The sequence below is a fragment of the Sarcophilus harrisii genome, chromosome 3, assembly GCF_902635505.1.
Source record: "Sarcophilus harrisii chromosome 3, mSarHar1.11, whole genome shotgun sequence".
NCBI classification, from domain to species: Eukaryota; Metazoa; Chordata; class Mammalia; order Dasyuromorphia; family Dasyuridae; genus Sarcophilus; species Sarcophilus harrisii.
This window is the reverse complement of record NC_045428.1, coordinates 496,050,754-496,064,459: the sequence shown is the minus strand read 5'-3', so window position 1 is coordinate 496,064,459 and position 13,706 is coordinate 496,050,754. Positions and strand designations below refer to the sequence as shown.

At 37.3% G+C, this 13,706-nt stretch overlaps 1 protein-coding gene across 3 annotated transcripts in view; it reads right to left on the bottom strand.

Moving 5' to 3' along the window:
• PAK1 (p21 (RAC1) activated kinase 1) overlaps positions 1 to 13,706 on the bottom strand; it is a 203,297-nt gene that overhangs the window by 87,378 nt on the left and 102,213 nt on the right. For all 3 annotated transcript variants that reach the window (XM_031961338.1, XM_031961337.1, XM_012545318.3), the window contains exon 2: positions 206 to 413. In XM_031961338.1, coding sequence (XP_031817198.1) covers positions 206 to 395 — 190 coding nt within the window. In that variant the 5' untranslated portion in view covers positions 396 to 413. The remainder of the gene's footprint in view (positions 1 to 205; positions 414 to 13,706) is intronic.

The window sequence follows — 13,706 nt, the reverse complement described above, 5'->3', positions numbered from 1 at the left end:
TTGTCTTTGTATCGCCATCGCGTAGCCCAGTACTGGGCACAAACTAGGCACTTAATAAATGTTTGTGAACTAACTGATTTTATTGCAATTTTAACATTGAGCTAGTGGCTGAAATGGAACTCTGGATCTGGTCTCTAAATGAAATTGCTCTCTAGAAAGCAAACAACCTAGAAAGGAAGAGAAAGGAACAAAATGGTGCACATACTCTTATCGCCTGGTAAGATGGCGCGATAAAATCGGTCTTTTTTCTTCTTCTCCTCAGGGTTTGGAGGCAAAGGTTTGGAGCCATGGTTCAGGGTCCCAGCGTCTTTCCCGCCAGCTCCAATCATAGTGCTGGTGTTTCTCATTGGAGGGGCCGGAGGCTTGTCCTGGATGTCCACACCGTTATTGGACATCTTCACAAGGAACCGCTACTACAATGGGAGGCAGGGAAAAGAGGAACAAAGGGAGGAAGAAACAAAACTTAACCTCAATATTTTGAAACAACAAAGACTAAAAACATAAACACCATGGTTGCACAGATGATAGAGCACCAGACCTGTGGTCATGAGAACCTGAGTTCAAATGCAGCCTCAGAAAAGGATTAGTTATGGGACCCTGGAAAAATCATTCCCCCCTGATTGCCTCAATTTCCTTATTTATAAAATGAGCTGGAGAAAGAAATGGCAAACTATTCCAATATCTTTGCCAAGAAACCCTCAAAAAGGACATGTACTTCTTCCTAACTTTCTAGATCCTGCCCTAACTTCCCCTCATCTTCTTCCCTCTGACCTTTAAATATCTTCTTCACTTACAGCCCACTTCTTAATCACTTTGATTAACCAGTGAGTCTTTTCATGACAATAAAAGGCCCTTGTGACTATTTAAAAAAAAAGGGGGGGGGGGGAGATCATGACTCAGACATGACTAAAACATTTATATCTGCACCCATTTTTCCAGACAGCATAAAATAGTGAATTAATACAGTCAATCAATCAGTCAGCAAAGATTATTAGGCACTGAGCCAAGCACTGGACTAGACTTGGTTAGGAAGATCTAAGTTTGAATTCCACCACCAATGACTTCTAGCTGTGTGAACATGGATTAAACCCATTTTACATCCTTGAGAATCTGTATCCTCATCTACAAAATAGGGATATTATCTTTAGTACCTGTACCTACCTCAAAGAGTTGTGAGGTTCAGATGGAATAAGGTATGCAAAGAGTTTTTAATATCTTCTAGCATTATAGAAATGCAAATTATGACTTATTCCAGGCCTAGCTCCAGCCTCATAAGAACAGAAAATTCTCCCATTTATACCGTAACTTATTCTTACTAAGTACTTCCCAACTAGTCCTTTACTGGCTTTTTGCATAGCCTAGGAAGGCAGACGTGATGTCCGTTTGGCAATCTAAGTCTCAGAGCTGATAGAACTTGCTCATCAAGGACAAAGTTACTGGCTGAGTCAGATTGCAATTCTAGGTCTTCTTATTCCAAATACTGTACACTTTTCACCCGACTAGTCTTGTCTTACTTTTCTAAATCACTTTTAGCCGACTCCTTGCTAGGAATTCAAAAGTGCTTGGAGACCAGGTCAGAGAGTCAGAAAATGTGGGATTTATTCCCAATGCTACCTCATTGCACACGTGTGCATGTGAACAAGCATATGTGAGCTTCAGCAAGGTGCTTTCTCCCTCCATCTGGGGATTCTGCCCTAGATCCCAAATAGGGATGTAAGAAATACTCAATAACAGCTACAGGATCGGACTATTCTATAAACCAGCCATCACCATGAAAAAACTCCAGATTATTGTCTAAGAAATATTGTGAACTTAACTCAGGGCGGGGAAGAACTTCCTAATGAACAGAATTATCCAAGGCATGGGCTGCCTCCTTCAAGAGGGGCTGGGATAACTGGTGGTGCTGGAGACAGCACAGGCTATGGAGTCAGGAATATCTGAGCTTAAATCCAGTTTCAAACACTTGACATTACTAGCATTCAACCCTAACTGCCTTATAAAATGAAAAGAAGGGGTGAATTCCCTGCACTAGAGGCAACTAGATGATGCAGTGAAGAGCCTGGAGTCAGGAAGATGGGTTTAAATCTAGCTCCAAACTGACACTTCCTGGCAGTGTGACCTGGGCAAGTCACATAACCTACTCTTCCCATTTTCCTCAAATGTAAAAGGAAAATCATAATAGCACCTACCTCACAGTATTGTTGCAAGATTCAAATGAGATAATAGTTGTAAAGTCCTTAAATGCTAGCAATTAGTAGCTACCTTCAAGCAAAGGATAAAAAGGATTGAACGTTTCCTTAAGGTGTTGTGTACAAGGAAATGTTCTTTGTGTTTTTGTGTCTTTAAGTTCAAAATCAATTTTTTAAAAATTTAAAGGCAAAAAAAAAAGATACTGTAGAAGATATTCTTCATAAGTTCTAAGTTTAGACTTGATGAAAGAAACCAAGACAATCATCTCCCTTACTCTAGAGACTTAAGCCTAAACTCATGTGACTTTTTTTGTATATACTGTGACACACTGTTGACTCATAACTGAGCTTGCCATCCACTGGAATCTCCTATCTTTTACACCAAACTGTTGTCTACTTATGGATGCTTCATCCAATACTTTTGTAGCTTCTCTTGGATCCCCATTAAATCTAAATTCAACAGACTTGAGTCATCTGTTCCTATGAGTATCTCTTTGGATTAGAAACCAGATTTGGGGTTTCCAAACCTACCCCCTTTCTACTATACCATACTGGGAGTAGAAAACACTCAAAACCCAAACAAAGGACAGAAAGATCTTTACAAAGAAACTAAATCAAGATATTTCCATAGAACTTTATGCCCTTAAATCCCTCTTGCTATGTCAATGTGCCAAGGATTAAGAAGGATGAACTACTAATGCAAAAGGGCAGTGATGGGCAATCCTAGGCCTTAAGCCAAAATTCTGGAGATGCTATCCTATCTTGGTAAAATATGGATGTTCCTTAACAAGATTTCAAAACTAATTATAATTGGAGCATAATGAGGTGATGGATTGACCACACTTTCCCAATAGCTCCACAGTTCCAGAGAGCTTTAATAATTTATAAACAACTAATTATACTCAAATATTAATTATGCATTGACCACTCTACAGTAAAAATCATGAAATTCCACATGGCTAGTGTTACCTTTCTCCAGGAAACATTAAAATCCAAGTAATATCCTTATATGCTCAGTAGGAACAGGGAAGTGGTCAGTTATACTCATTTGACAGATGGACAAAATAAGGCCCCAGGAGATGTGAGTAACTTCTCACAAGCAATTCAAGTTCATGGCACCAATAAATGTCTTCATGCCAATAAAAGAATGGAGTCTGGAGGGAGGAGTTAAGGACCAAATGACTGGATGAGTGTTTAACAGGAAGAACTTAATCAGAGTCTGAGGCAGATTAGGTATGACTGATAGAGGAACAGAGGTTTCCGCTATCCACATAGCTCACAGTAGTGATCTAGCTAATGTAACATATAAGTTGAGATAATTACTGAACAACAGACCTAGAGGGGCTAAAGTTCTAACTTGGAGCTTGGAACAAAGCCCAAAGAGAGAAAGACCTGGAAGGAACCTCAGAAAACTAAATGTTTAAAAAGTGGTAGAAAGCACAGACTGGAATGAATCTCAGAAAACTGGATGTTAAGAATTGGCAGATACCTGGAAAGACTCACATGAACTGAAGCAAAGTGAAGTGAGCATAACCAAGGGAATGTTGTACACAGTAACACCAATATTTTACAATAAAGAACTGTGAAAGACTTCAGTATTCTCAGCAATATAATGGTCCAAGACAATCCCAAAGGACTAATGATGATGCATACTATCTACCTCCAGAGAAAGAACTGATATTGCCTTAATACACACTGAAATATGCCATTTTCCACTTTTTTTCTTAATTCTTTTTTTTTCCAAATTGAGTCTTTTCATATAGAATTACTAATATAGAAATGTTTTACATAATTGCATATATATATACACACACACACACACACATACACACACACACACACACACACACACACAAAATGTCAGATTGTTTGAGAAGGATAGCATTTAGAACCCCAAACTTTACAAAATAAATTTACAAAATAAATTTTAAAAACTGATTTAACTTGTAATTAGAAGGAAAACATATATAGATATATCTATATTCTACTATCCATCTATACAAAAGAATTGGTAATAACCCTAGAATGAAGAATGACAAAACTGGAATGGGCAGTGACAAAATGGAATGGAAGGTGACAAAATATAAGTGACACTAACAAACAAAGAAAAAGGCAAATAAATAACTCATGGATTTTTAATAAAAAAAGGGGTTTTTAATAAAAATACATATTCAAACAACTATATATATAACTATAACACATTATAATACAAGTGTATAAAAGAAGTATGGACTAAAATCTGGCTATAAGAACTCTAGAAACTAAAAGAATCATTACTGACTTAGATAAAAACAAAAGTTTCCTGAAGGAGGTGACATATTCCTGAAGGAGGTGACATATGAGAGACAGGAATTCCACACATAACGAACAGAATGATCAAAGGCATGATAGGATTGGTGGAATGTTAAGTGATTCAGTTTGGCCGAATTATAAAATACATGAAGGAAAATAATAGAAGATAAGGCTAGAAAGGGGGATTTATGGGGGGAGGGGGGGAGGCAGGGGAGGAATGTGCAACTTGAATGCCAGGGTAAGAAATCTGGAATTGAACCTTTAGGTGCCAGGGAACACTAAATTTTTGGGGAAGGAGAGGGTGGCAAGAAGGGGAATGACAGGCAGATCTGTGCATTGGGAAGATTATTCTGTCAAACAATGCAGGATAGACTGAAGGAAGAGAGACTGCATGATGATTAGAAGATTATTTCTGGAGGTGATGAGGATCTGAACTAAGGTGACGGTTATGGGAATGGAAAGGAAAGGAACAGAAAGAAGAAAAGGTGGTGAAAGAGGAAGACTCAACAACTCAAATGATGGATGCCCAAGTGCTGGGGACAGGAGTTCCTCGTTAGCATATGTGAAATGTTAAGAGTATTGGCCATGGTTCATCTATGTTTAGCCATTAATTCGTTGTGACTAACTCACTCACTTCCTTTCCATGGACCTCAGTTTCTTCATCTGATTAATTAATCTAATTAAAAAGAGTGGACTAAATGATCAGTGAGTTTTCTTCCAATACCGATATCCTCCAATATTTGATTCCATGATATGATTTCATTGAAGATCTCAAAGTGAACCTTTGTAACTCTGTGCCCTGATGGACAAGCCTTCAGGCTGAACACAACAGCTTTTCCTTTTTCCATAGTAATAGTACTATATGTAAAACAAACACTCCTAAAAACCTAGGCAAAATTGCCTAGGAAAAACAAGAAGGCAGAGGAATAATTTAATAAGTGTCTTCTAATAGCATTAAACGTAACTTAATAAGTATCTTCCAATAGCATTAAACATAGTTATTGAGTATTGAGTTATTGAGTATAGGACTGTGAGTTTTAGTCCAAAGTGGTTCATTTCCCCTAGATATGGGTTCAGAGGGAGGTCCTAATAGAGAGGGATTGTTCCTATTTTTTAGCTTAAATGTTATTGGAAAGAAATGGGTAGCAGAAGATGAAATGTAAGATTTACATGTAGTTTGTCCCTGATATTCTGATGATTGGCTAAATGGAATAAAAATCATAAGCAGAAACAATTCAACTTATTGCTGGAAAACAGGCAATAAATAGTGGATTTTTATTATGTAAATATATATGTAAACATGTTGAAAAGCATATGGAATTTTTATATTATATTCAAATAAATATCTTTTAAAAATTTATTTATCTAAAATAAAAATAACATTTAAGCCAAAAAAAAAAAAGTCTTCCAATTATTACACAAAGGAGGGTAACCAGCTGTTTTCCATAGAGTACAGAGTAAGGGGTCAAGGCTTAAAACCATGGGAAAAGACAAAGAATCACAGAATTATATCAGAATGTCAGAACCAAAAGGAAGCTCAGAACAAAAACTAGATAGAGATAGAAAGGGCTTTAGAATGTATAATATGAAAATAAAGACAGACATGAAAAAAAGCTTGGAAAATGTAGCACAGAATATTAAGAGATGATAGAAACCTCAAAACAGCAGAGTATAAGAACAAAGATTCTAGCTTTTAGAAGAAACCATTAATATGGCTTAAATATTTGAATAGCAATAAGCCTTAAAAAAAAAAAATCAAGACTCAAGAGGACCTCTAAAGTCATTTAATCCAAGCTCATTTTACAATTTTACATTTTACAACTCCCCCAAAACACTTTTTAAAAAGTTTAAAAAACTATTTTAACATGTTATTGGAAGGAAAATATTATATATAGATAAAGATAAACTGGAGAAGAAACTGAACTCAGAAGGAGAAGTAACCCAAAGTCATACAGTTAATCAGTAGTAGAAATTCATGTGTCCTGCCTTCCAATTCAGGACTTACTATACCGATTCCAATTTAAGGCTTTCTTGATTTTCAGAAATTATTAAGACAATGAAATGGATTCTTGAGGAACCAAAGCACAGTATTCTAGAATCTCAAGTTTTTCTAGTTGTTGTATGGTAGAAAATAAAACTGCAAATAGATTCTGAAGACACAAATTCAAATCCTGATTTTGCCACTTAATACCTGTGTGGCCCTGAACAAAGTCTCTTTGGGCCTTAGTTTACTCATCTATAATCGGAGAGAGGAGAAAGAAGATGGTTCAACAGTCAGATATGAAACTCATGGCTAGAGAGTTAAATGTAACCTGTACAGCTCCTGAGTATGGGTCAACCAAATTAAAATGTAAATGGGAAATGTTTCAGAAAATAAAGATATAGTACAACATAGATTGTGTAAATTTGTGGTTTTCTACATCTCTACTCAGCCCATAGGGATCTATTTCTATTGAGTTTGATGCCACTGGACTACATGGTCTCTGAGGTTCCTTTCAGATTTAAATCTGATTCTTTTCTCCTACTCACAGAAACTATTCCAAGTATCTTTACTACTAAAGATCTCCTAGACCTCCTCCTCCTCCTGCCCATTTTATACCTTCCCATCTCCCAAGCTGAGAACTTTACCTATAACTTTACTGGAAGGAAACTCATTTTTAATTCATTCTCTTCATCTCAAAACCCCTTGACACCATCTCATACTCTTTTCTTTCTCCCAACTTTAAAATAGAAGTAGCCCTTTTCATTGTCAAAGCAAATTCTTCTACACATGTACTTGATTTCATCCCCTTCAGTTTTTCCAGCAGATTCCAATTTCAATCATCCTCTCTCTCAAGTCTTCAATCTCTATCAATGGGTTCCTTCCCTGTTGCCTACAACTAACTTTTTTTTTTAAAATTCCTTTATATGTAAGGCTTCTATGGTTAGTCTTCATGCCTTTGAATTGGCCATTCCCCAAGGCTAGGAAAAGTCCCTCCTTAGCCTTATAGAGTACCTCTCTTCCTTCAAGATGTAGTTAAGCACCATCTTCTACATGGAGCCTTTCATAATGACTTCAAATGCTAGTACCTTCTCCTTCAAACTACTTTGTATATATTACGCTTATATTTAAGGTGCAATATTTTTATACATTATAAAATTGTTATAGTGATGGACCTTCAAAGGATCCTTTTCAAAATTAGATACAACAACGACTTATTAATAATTAGATATAACTAGAATTAGAATTAAGAATTAGATATAATTAATTACAAAATTATTTACAAAATAATTATTACAAAAATCAGGGATGATAAACCTCTTACAATTACTGAACAGTAACAGAAAGGAGTTTACATATTGCTCAGGTGTACATTACTTCACTTTCATAGATCTTACCTATAAAATTAAGAGGGTTTATTAGAAGATTTCAAAAGTCATTTCCAGCTCCAGAGTTATAAATCTAACTGAAGAGACCAGCAGTACAGTATACTGTAGAACATCAGCTCTAAAAGTTATAAATCATCTGACTTCAGAAGAATAAAAATTAACACTGCCATCTCTCTGAGAGTCTTTCTTCATCTATAAAATAGGAATAATTTCCTATTTCCTCTCACAGGATTATTACAAAGCAAAGTCCTGCATAACCTTAAAGTACAATAAAGAAATGAACAGTTGCTTCTGCAGCTGCTGTTGTTATTGTTTTTATTCATTTTAAGGCAGGGCCTGGAGGTTTAGAGTAACTGATTGGCCCAATGGAATGTTGCAGTTTGGTATTTGCTGGGATGGTTGATTTTTTTTCCTGGTATCTGTTTGGCTCACAGCCCTTTACCCCTGACTATTATTGAAACACCACAAAGCTGAAGAGATTTCTTAGAGGCTAGAAGGAATGGAGAGGGGGAGAATAGAGAATTTCATACCTTTTCATCGACTCATAGGAGCTGAGTCAAAAAGGACCTGAGGTCAAGTCCAACCCCTACCAGAAGCATGAATCATGTCCACAGGGAGAGCTTACTGTTATATTTTTCTAGGCTAGTACATAAAAAAAAAATACTAGCTTAACGGGGGGGAGACCCGAGTTCTCATCCTGGATTTTCCCTTGGGCCACTCAGTTCAGTAAATAGAACACCGACCTGGGAGTCAACACTTTTGGATCTAACATTTGCCAGCTGTGGGTCCCTTAGCAGATCACTTCTCTCTTGTTTGTTTCCTCCTCGGTGAAATGAAGAGCAAATAGATGGTCTCTGAAGTCTCTTCCAACTCTAATTTGTTTGTGTCTTGGTCACCTTCTCAATTTTGCCTCAGTTTCCTCATGTATAAGATATAAATAGCATCTCAGTTCACACAATCACTCTCAGGATAACATACAATGTTGGATATGAAAGCATTTTGAAGAATCTAAAGGAACTTCCCCAAAATAGAGTGGGCTGACTAAAGAGATGGATGATTTTCCCCATGGAAGTCTTCAAGCAAAGGCTAGATCAACATTTCTTGGAAATGTTTAGAAGGGATTGTTGATCAGTGACTATGGACTGAATCAGATGCTCCTTTTAACTGAGATTCTGTGAATACAAAAAGGACATAAGCCTTATAGAAAATATATGGTATTGATGCATCTGAGAAAGCTATCTGGGATTGATGATATTAGACTGAAGTCCAAATCTTTAGGCAGGTGCTGAAAGACTTTGGCTTCAAGCTCAGCAGTGTCAGAATTTGTACACAGACCTTTTGACTACAAATCCATGAATGAAGGGGGAAAAATAATAGGAAAAGGAATCAAAAGAGGTAGCAGAGGAAGAAGAGGCAGAGAAAAGGTAGAAAAATAACAAAAGAAGAAAGGAGAAACACAAAGAGGGAAATAAAAGGAAGGAGCAAAAAAAAAAAAAAAAGAACAGGAATAAATGGAGAAGGAGAAGGAAGATGAACAGAAGAAATGGTGAAACCAATAAGAATAGCAAGAAGAAAGAAGAAAAACCAGAGGTCAGGTAGCCATTCCTGGCTCCAACCTGTTTAACAATTTTACAAGTGACTTAGGCAAAAGCAGGGATAGTAAGACTATCTTATGATATAAAACCATTCTTCATCCTCATCTTGCTCACTACAGGCACTATAATGACAGCTAACCCAACATCTTTTCACTGATCCTCACAACAACCCTGGAAGGTAGGTGTTATTATTCCCATTCTAATACTGAGAAAACTCAGGCAGATATGAGTTAAATGAGTCACAAAGCTAGTAAATGAGGCTACTTTTGAATTCATGTCTTCCTGACTCCAGACTCAGTGCTCTAACCAATGCCCTACCTCAATGCCCAATGCATTAGATGACAAGAATTAAGAGCCCAAAAGATCTCAAGCTAGAACAATGGGCACAAGCTGATAAAATGAAACGTAATAGGAAGTCTTTAAATATACAGATAGGTTCAAAAATTCAACTTCACAAGTTCTAGATGGCGGAGGAGGTGTGAGTAGAATTTTTTGCCTAAAAAATATCTGAGGGTTTGAGTGCCCTACATGTTCAAAATGAGTCAACAATATGGCATGACAGCCAAAAATTCTAATATCATCTAAAATTGTTTTAAGAAAAGTCCAGAATCTGATGCATGGGAGTGGACAGTTCAATTACAAGCTATCCTGGTCAGGATATACCACAGGCTTGTAGAAAGGCAGATGGAAAATGTCCAGAGAAGGGAATAGTCTTGAGACAACATTATGCAAAGATGGGATGAAGAAACTAGGGATATTAAGCCTGAAGAAAAGATGCTTGAGGAAGGACATTCTTACTGTCTTCAAATATTTTTGTGACTTTCATGAGGAAGAAGGGTAAGACCAGTTCTGTTGGCCCCAGAGGGATGAACCAAAGACAATCGATAAAGATAGGAAGTTCTAAATTCAATGTAAGTGAAAACTTCCTAATGATGATGGTTTGCAAAAGCAGAGCCTTCTTTAGGGAATTCAGAATGGTGCTCTGGTTGGTTTTCTGGAGGTATCTGGACCAACCTTCGTTTCAACAGAGTAATCACCATGAGAATAGCCAGGGATAAAAATCCAAATTCTTTATTTTCTCCTTCACAGTCTAGTTTTCTTGCCTGAGGCCTGGGCCAGCTTTCTGTAGGTCCTCCAGAATGTGTCTTGGTTTCTGTGGGGGAAGCAGGAGGACCACACCATGGCCTCTGTCTCAGACTGGGAGCTTGTGCTCCAGCCTCCAGCCACTGTCTTCCCCCAGTCGGTTCCAGTTCCCTTCTGAGTCTGTCTCTGATTCAAACAGGCCTTGGTCTCAGTGGAGAAATGAAGGAGGGCAGACCTGCCACCATGGTGGTGTGACATGGAATGAATGAATTTGTCCCAACTTATACGCTCTATTTTAATTACATCATCATAGTGTGAATCTTGTAGAATAGATGTCAATCTTGTAGAATTATATTAAGTACTAAGTTCATGTACTGAACTAGAGAACTATTGATCACCACGCTAAACTAGATAACCATTGTCATCAAATCCACTGACTTGTAAGAATCTTTGTTTCAAGTAGAGTTCTGGCCCATAATAGAGAGCATCTTATTTGAACTTTTTCAGTGACAAGGAATTCACCACCTAAAGAGGAGCAAGTTCCACTGTAAGTCAGGAACAAAGGAAATTCTACTTCATATTTTAATTGGTTCTAATTCTGCCCTTTGGGATCAAAAAGATCATTTAAATTTTTTTCCCAAAAAATAAAAACACAGGATAGCCCATCAAGTTTTTGAAAGCAACTACCCTATCTCTCCAACTCCAAAGGCCCTCAACAGATGATGGGATAGTCCAATCTTCTGTTCTCATTCAAGTCATTCTTAGGTGGAAGTACAGTTTAAGAACATCCTTCTAACAACATGGCACCTAGAACTGAACACAATATTCCACTGTGGTCTCGTCAGGGCAGAGCACAGAAGGACTCTCTCTGAACACCATGCTTCTCCCACATCAGCCAAAGTGGAAGTCATCTTCAGTTTTTTAAGTTTAGTGATGAAAAGCCTTTCCCAAACACAGTCCCGAGTCTTAACATAATTCAACAAAGATCTTGCTGAGTTATTATATGTGTAAACGACTCTCCCAACATAGCAGTGTTAAAAATTAAAAACTTAAAAATTTTATAATTCATAAAGGGAGAAAGAAAAAGCTCATCAGGCAAGTTTTCCACACAGTCATTCAACAAAAATTAAGATTCAATTGTGCGCAAAGCCCTTTGCTGGACACTGCAAATGTGACTTTGTAACATTATATGCTACAGCTGCATGTAGTGGCAGAAAACCTATATTGAATCCCAGTTCTGCTAGCCACCAACTGGGTCAACTTATCCAGGTCCCTTTCCTTCTCTGAAGCTCCTCTATACAATTTTAGGGTTGGCACAGTAAATAAAGTGCCAGGCCTGAAGTCAGGACTCACCTTTCTGAGTTTGGATCTGGCCTCGAACACTTAGTTGTGTGAGAGAGACATGACATTTAATCTTGTTTGCCTCAGTTTCGTCAACTGTAAAATGAGTTGAAGAAATGGAAAAACTTCTCCAATTTCTTTGCCAAGAAAACCCCAAATGGGATCACCAAGTGTTGGACACAATTGAAGTAGCAAAACTGAAAACTGATTAGCAATAATTCCAAAAGCCAAGTTGGGGAAGGACTGAGAGATTGATAGAATATAGCTTTATTTATAGCGACCAGAAAAAGTTTCACTGAGAAAACAGCACCTGACCTGGACCTTAAAGGAAGTGAGGGAGATCAATAATCAGAGATTGGGGGAAATGAGAAGAATCATAGATTAAAACCAAACCAAACCAAATCATGCTATACACTGAACTCATACTGAGTTCATACTATCCAGACCAAGGCAGCATGTTAGAGTAGCTAAAGAACTGAATTTGGAAATCAAAGAAAGTTAGATTCAAATATAATCTCTGACAACTCATGAACATAGTTAAGGCCCTCAATTCCTCTAAGCCTTTGTTCCTCATCTATAAAATGAAGAAATTGGATTATAATACCTCTAAGGTCTCATCTAGCTCTAAGCCTATGATCCAATGGCCTGCATTCTATATTCAAGAATGCCCCCTCTACAATAGGGTGTCTTAATCTTGTGGGGGTGCTGGGAACCTTTGAAGGATATTCTTAAATGGATATATATTGCTTTTGTTATTCAATCATTTTAGTTATGTCTGACTCTCCCTGACCACATTTGGGGCTTTCTTGGCAAACATACTGAAATGCTTTGCCATTTCCTTCTCTTGCCTATTTTACAAATGAGGAAACTAGGGCAAAAAGGGTTAAGTGACATGCCCAGTGGCACACAGCTAGCCATTGTCTGAGACCGTATTTGAACTCAGGAAGAGGAGTGAGTCCTCCTGACTTCAGGTCTGGTGTTCTAACAATATGCCATTTAGCTACCCAAAATGAATATATGGAATTGCAATTTTGTGTATGCATACACACACACACACACATGAATACATGTATGTATGCACAAACACATACATGCACATGTGTGTATATAGCATAGTAGTATCTAGGCAAACAACATATGTGTGTAGTTTGTATATTTGCATTTGTATGTATACATGTACAAACTCACATATGTATAATATATGCTTATAACATTAGAATAGTATATAAACACATGTAATTCATGTATTCATTTATTTACACACATATTTATGTATACATGTATGTACATATGATACATACATATGCATATTCACCTATATACAGAGAGAAAAATAAATTATTTTCAAAATTAAAAAAGGAAAACACTCTCTTGACTCTGAATCTATCCCCAGAGTAGGAGAATGGATGATAAAGAGTAGTCCAGTTTGGTCAAACTTTGAACATACCAAAGTTTGAGGCCAGACAGAATCAGATTCAGAGAATCTGGGAACTGGAAGAAACCTTGAATAGGTATCTAGTATTTCCTAAAAAATAAGGGAAAAACCACTTCTTCCTAAGGCATTCCACCCTCAAGCTTGCCTCTTCCTCAGGAAATCAGTTTCTACACCTTCAAATCAAAAGGTTGGAAAAGATGAGCCCCCAAAATCCCCTCTATCTGAAACTTATTCTCAAATCGCAAATGCCCCCCCAGCTGGTTCCCTAGTCTGCCTCAGACTTCAGAGTTAAGTTAGGTCAGTAGAACTGACTGAATCAGGAATCTGAACTTTATTCGGGAGGCAGTAGGGAGCCCTTGAAGGTGAGCAGGGACTTGATCAGTGTAGTGTGTAAGGGAGACC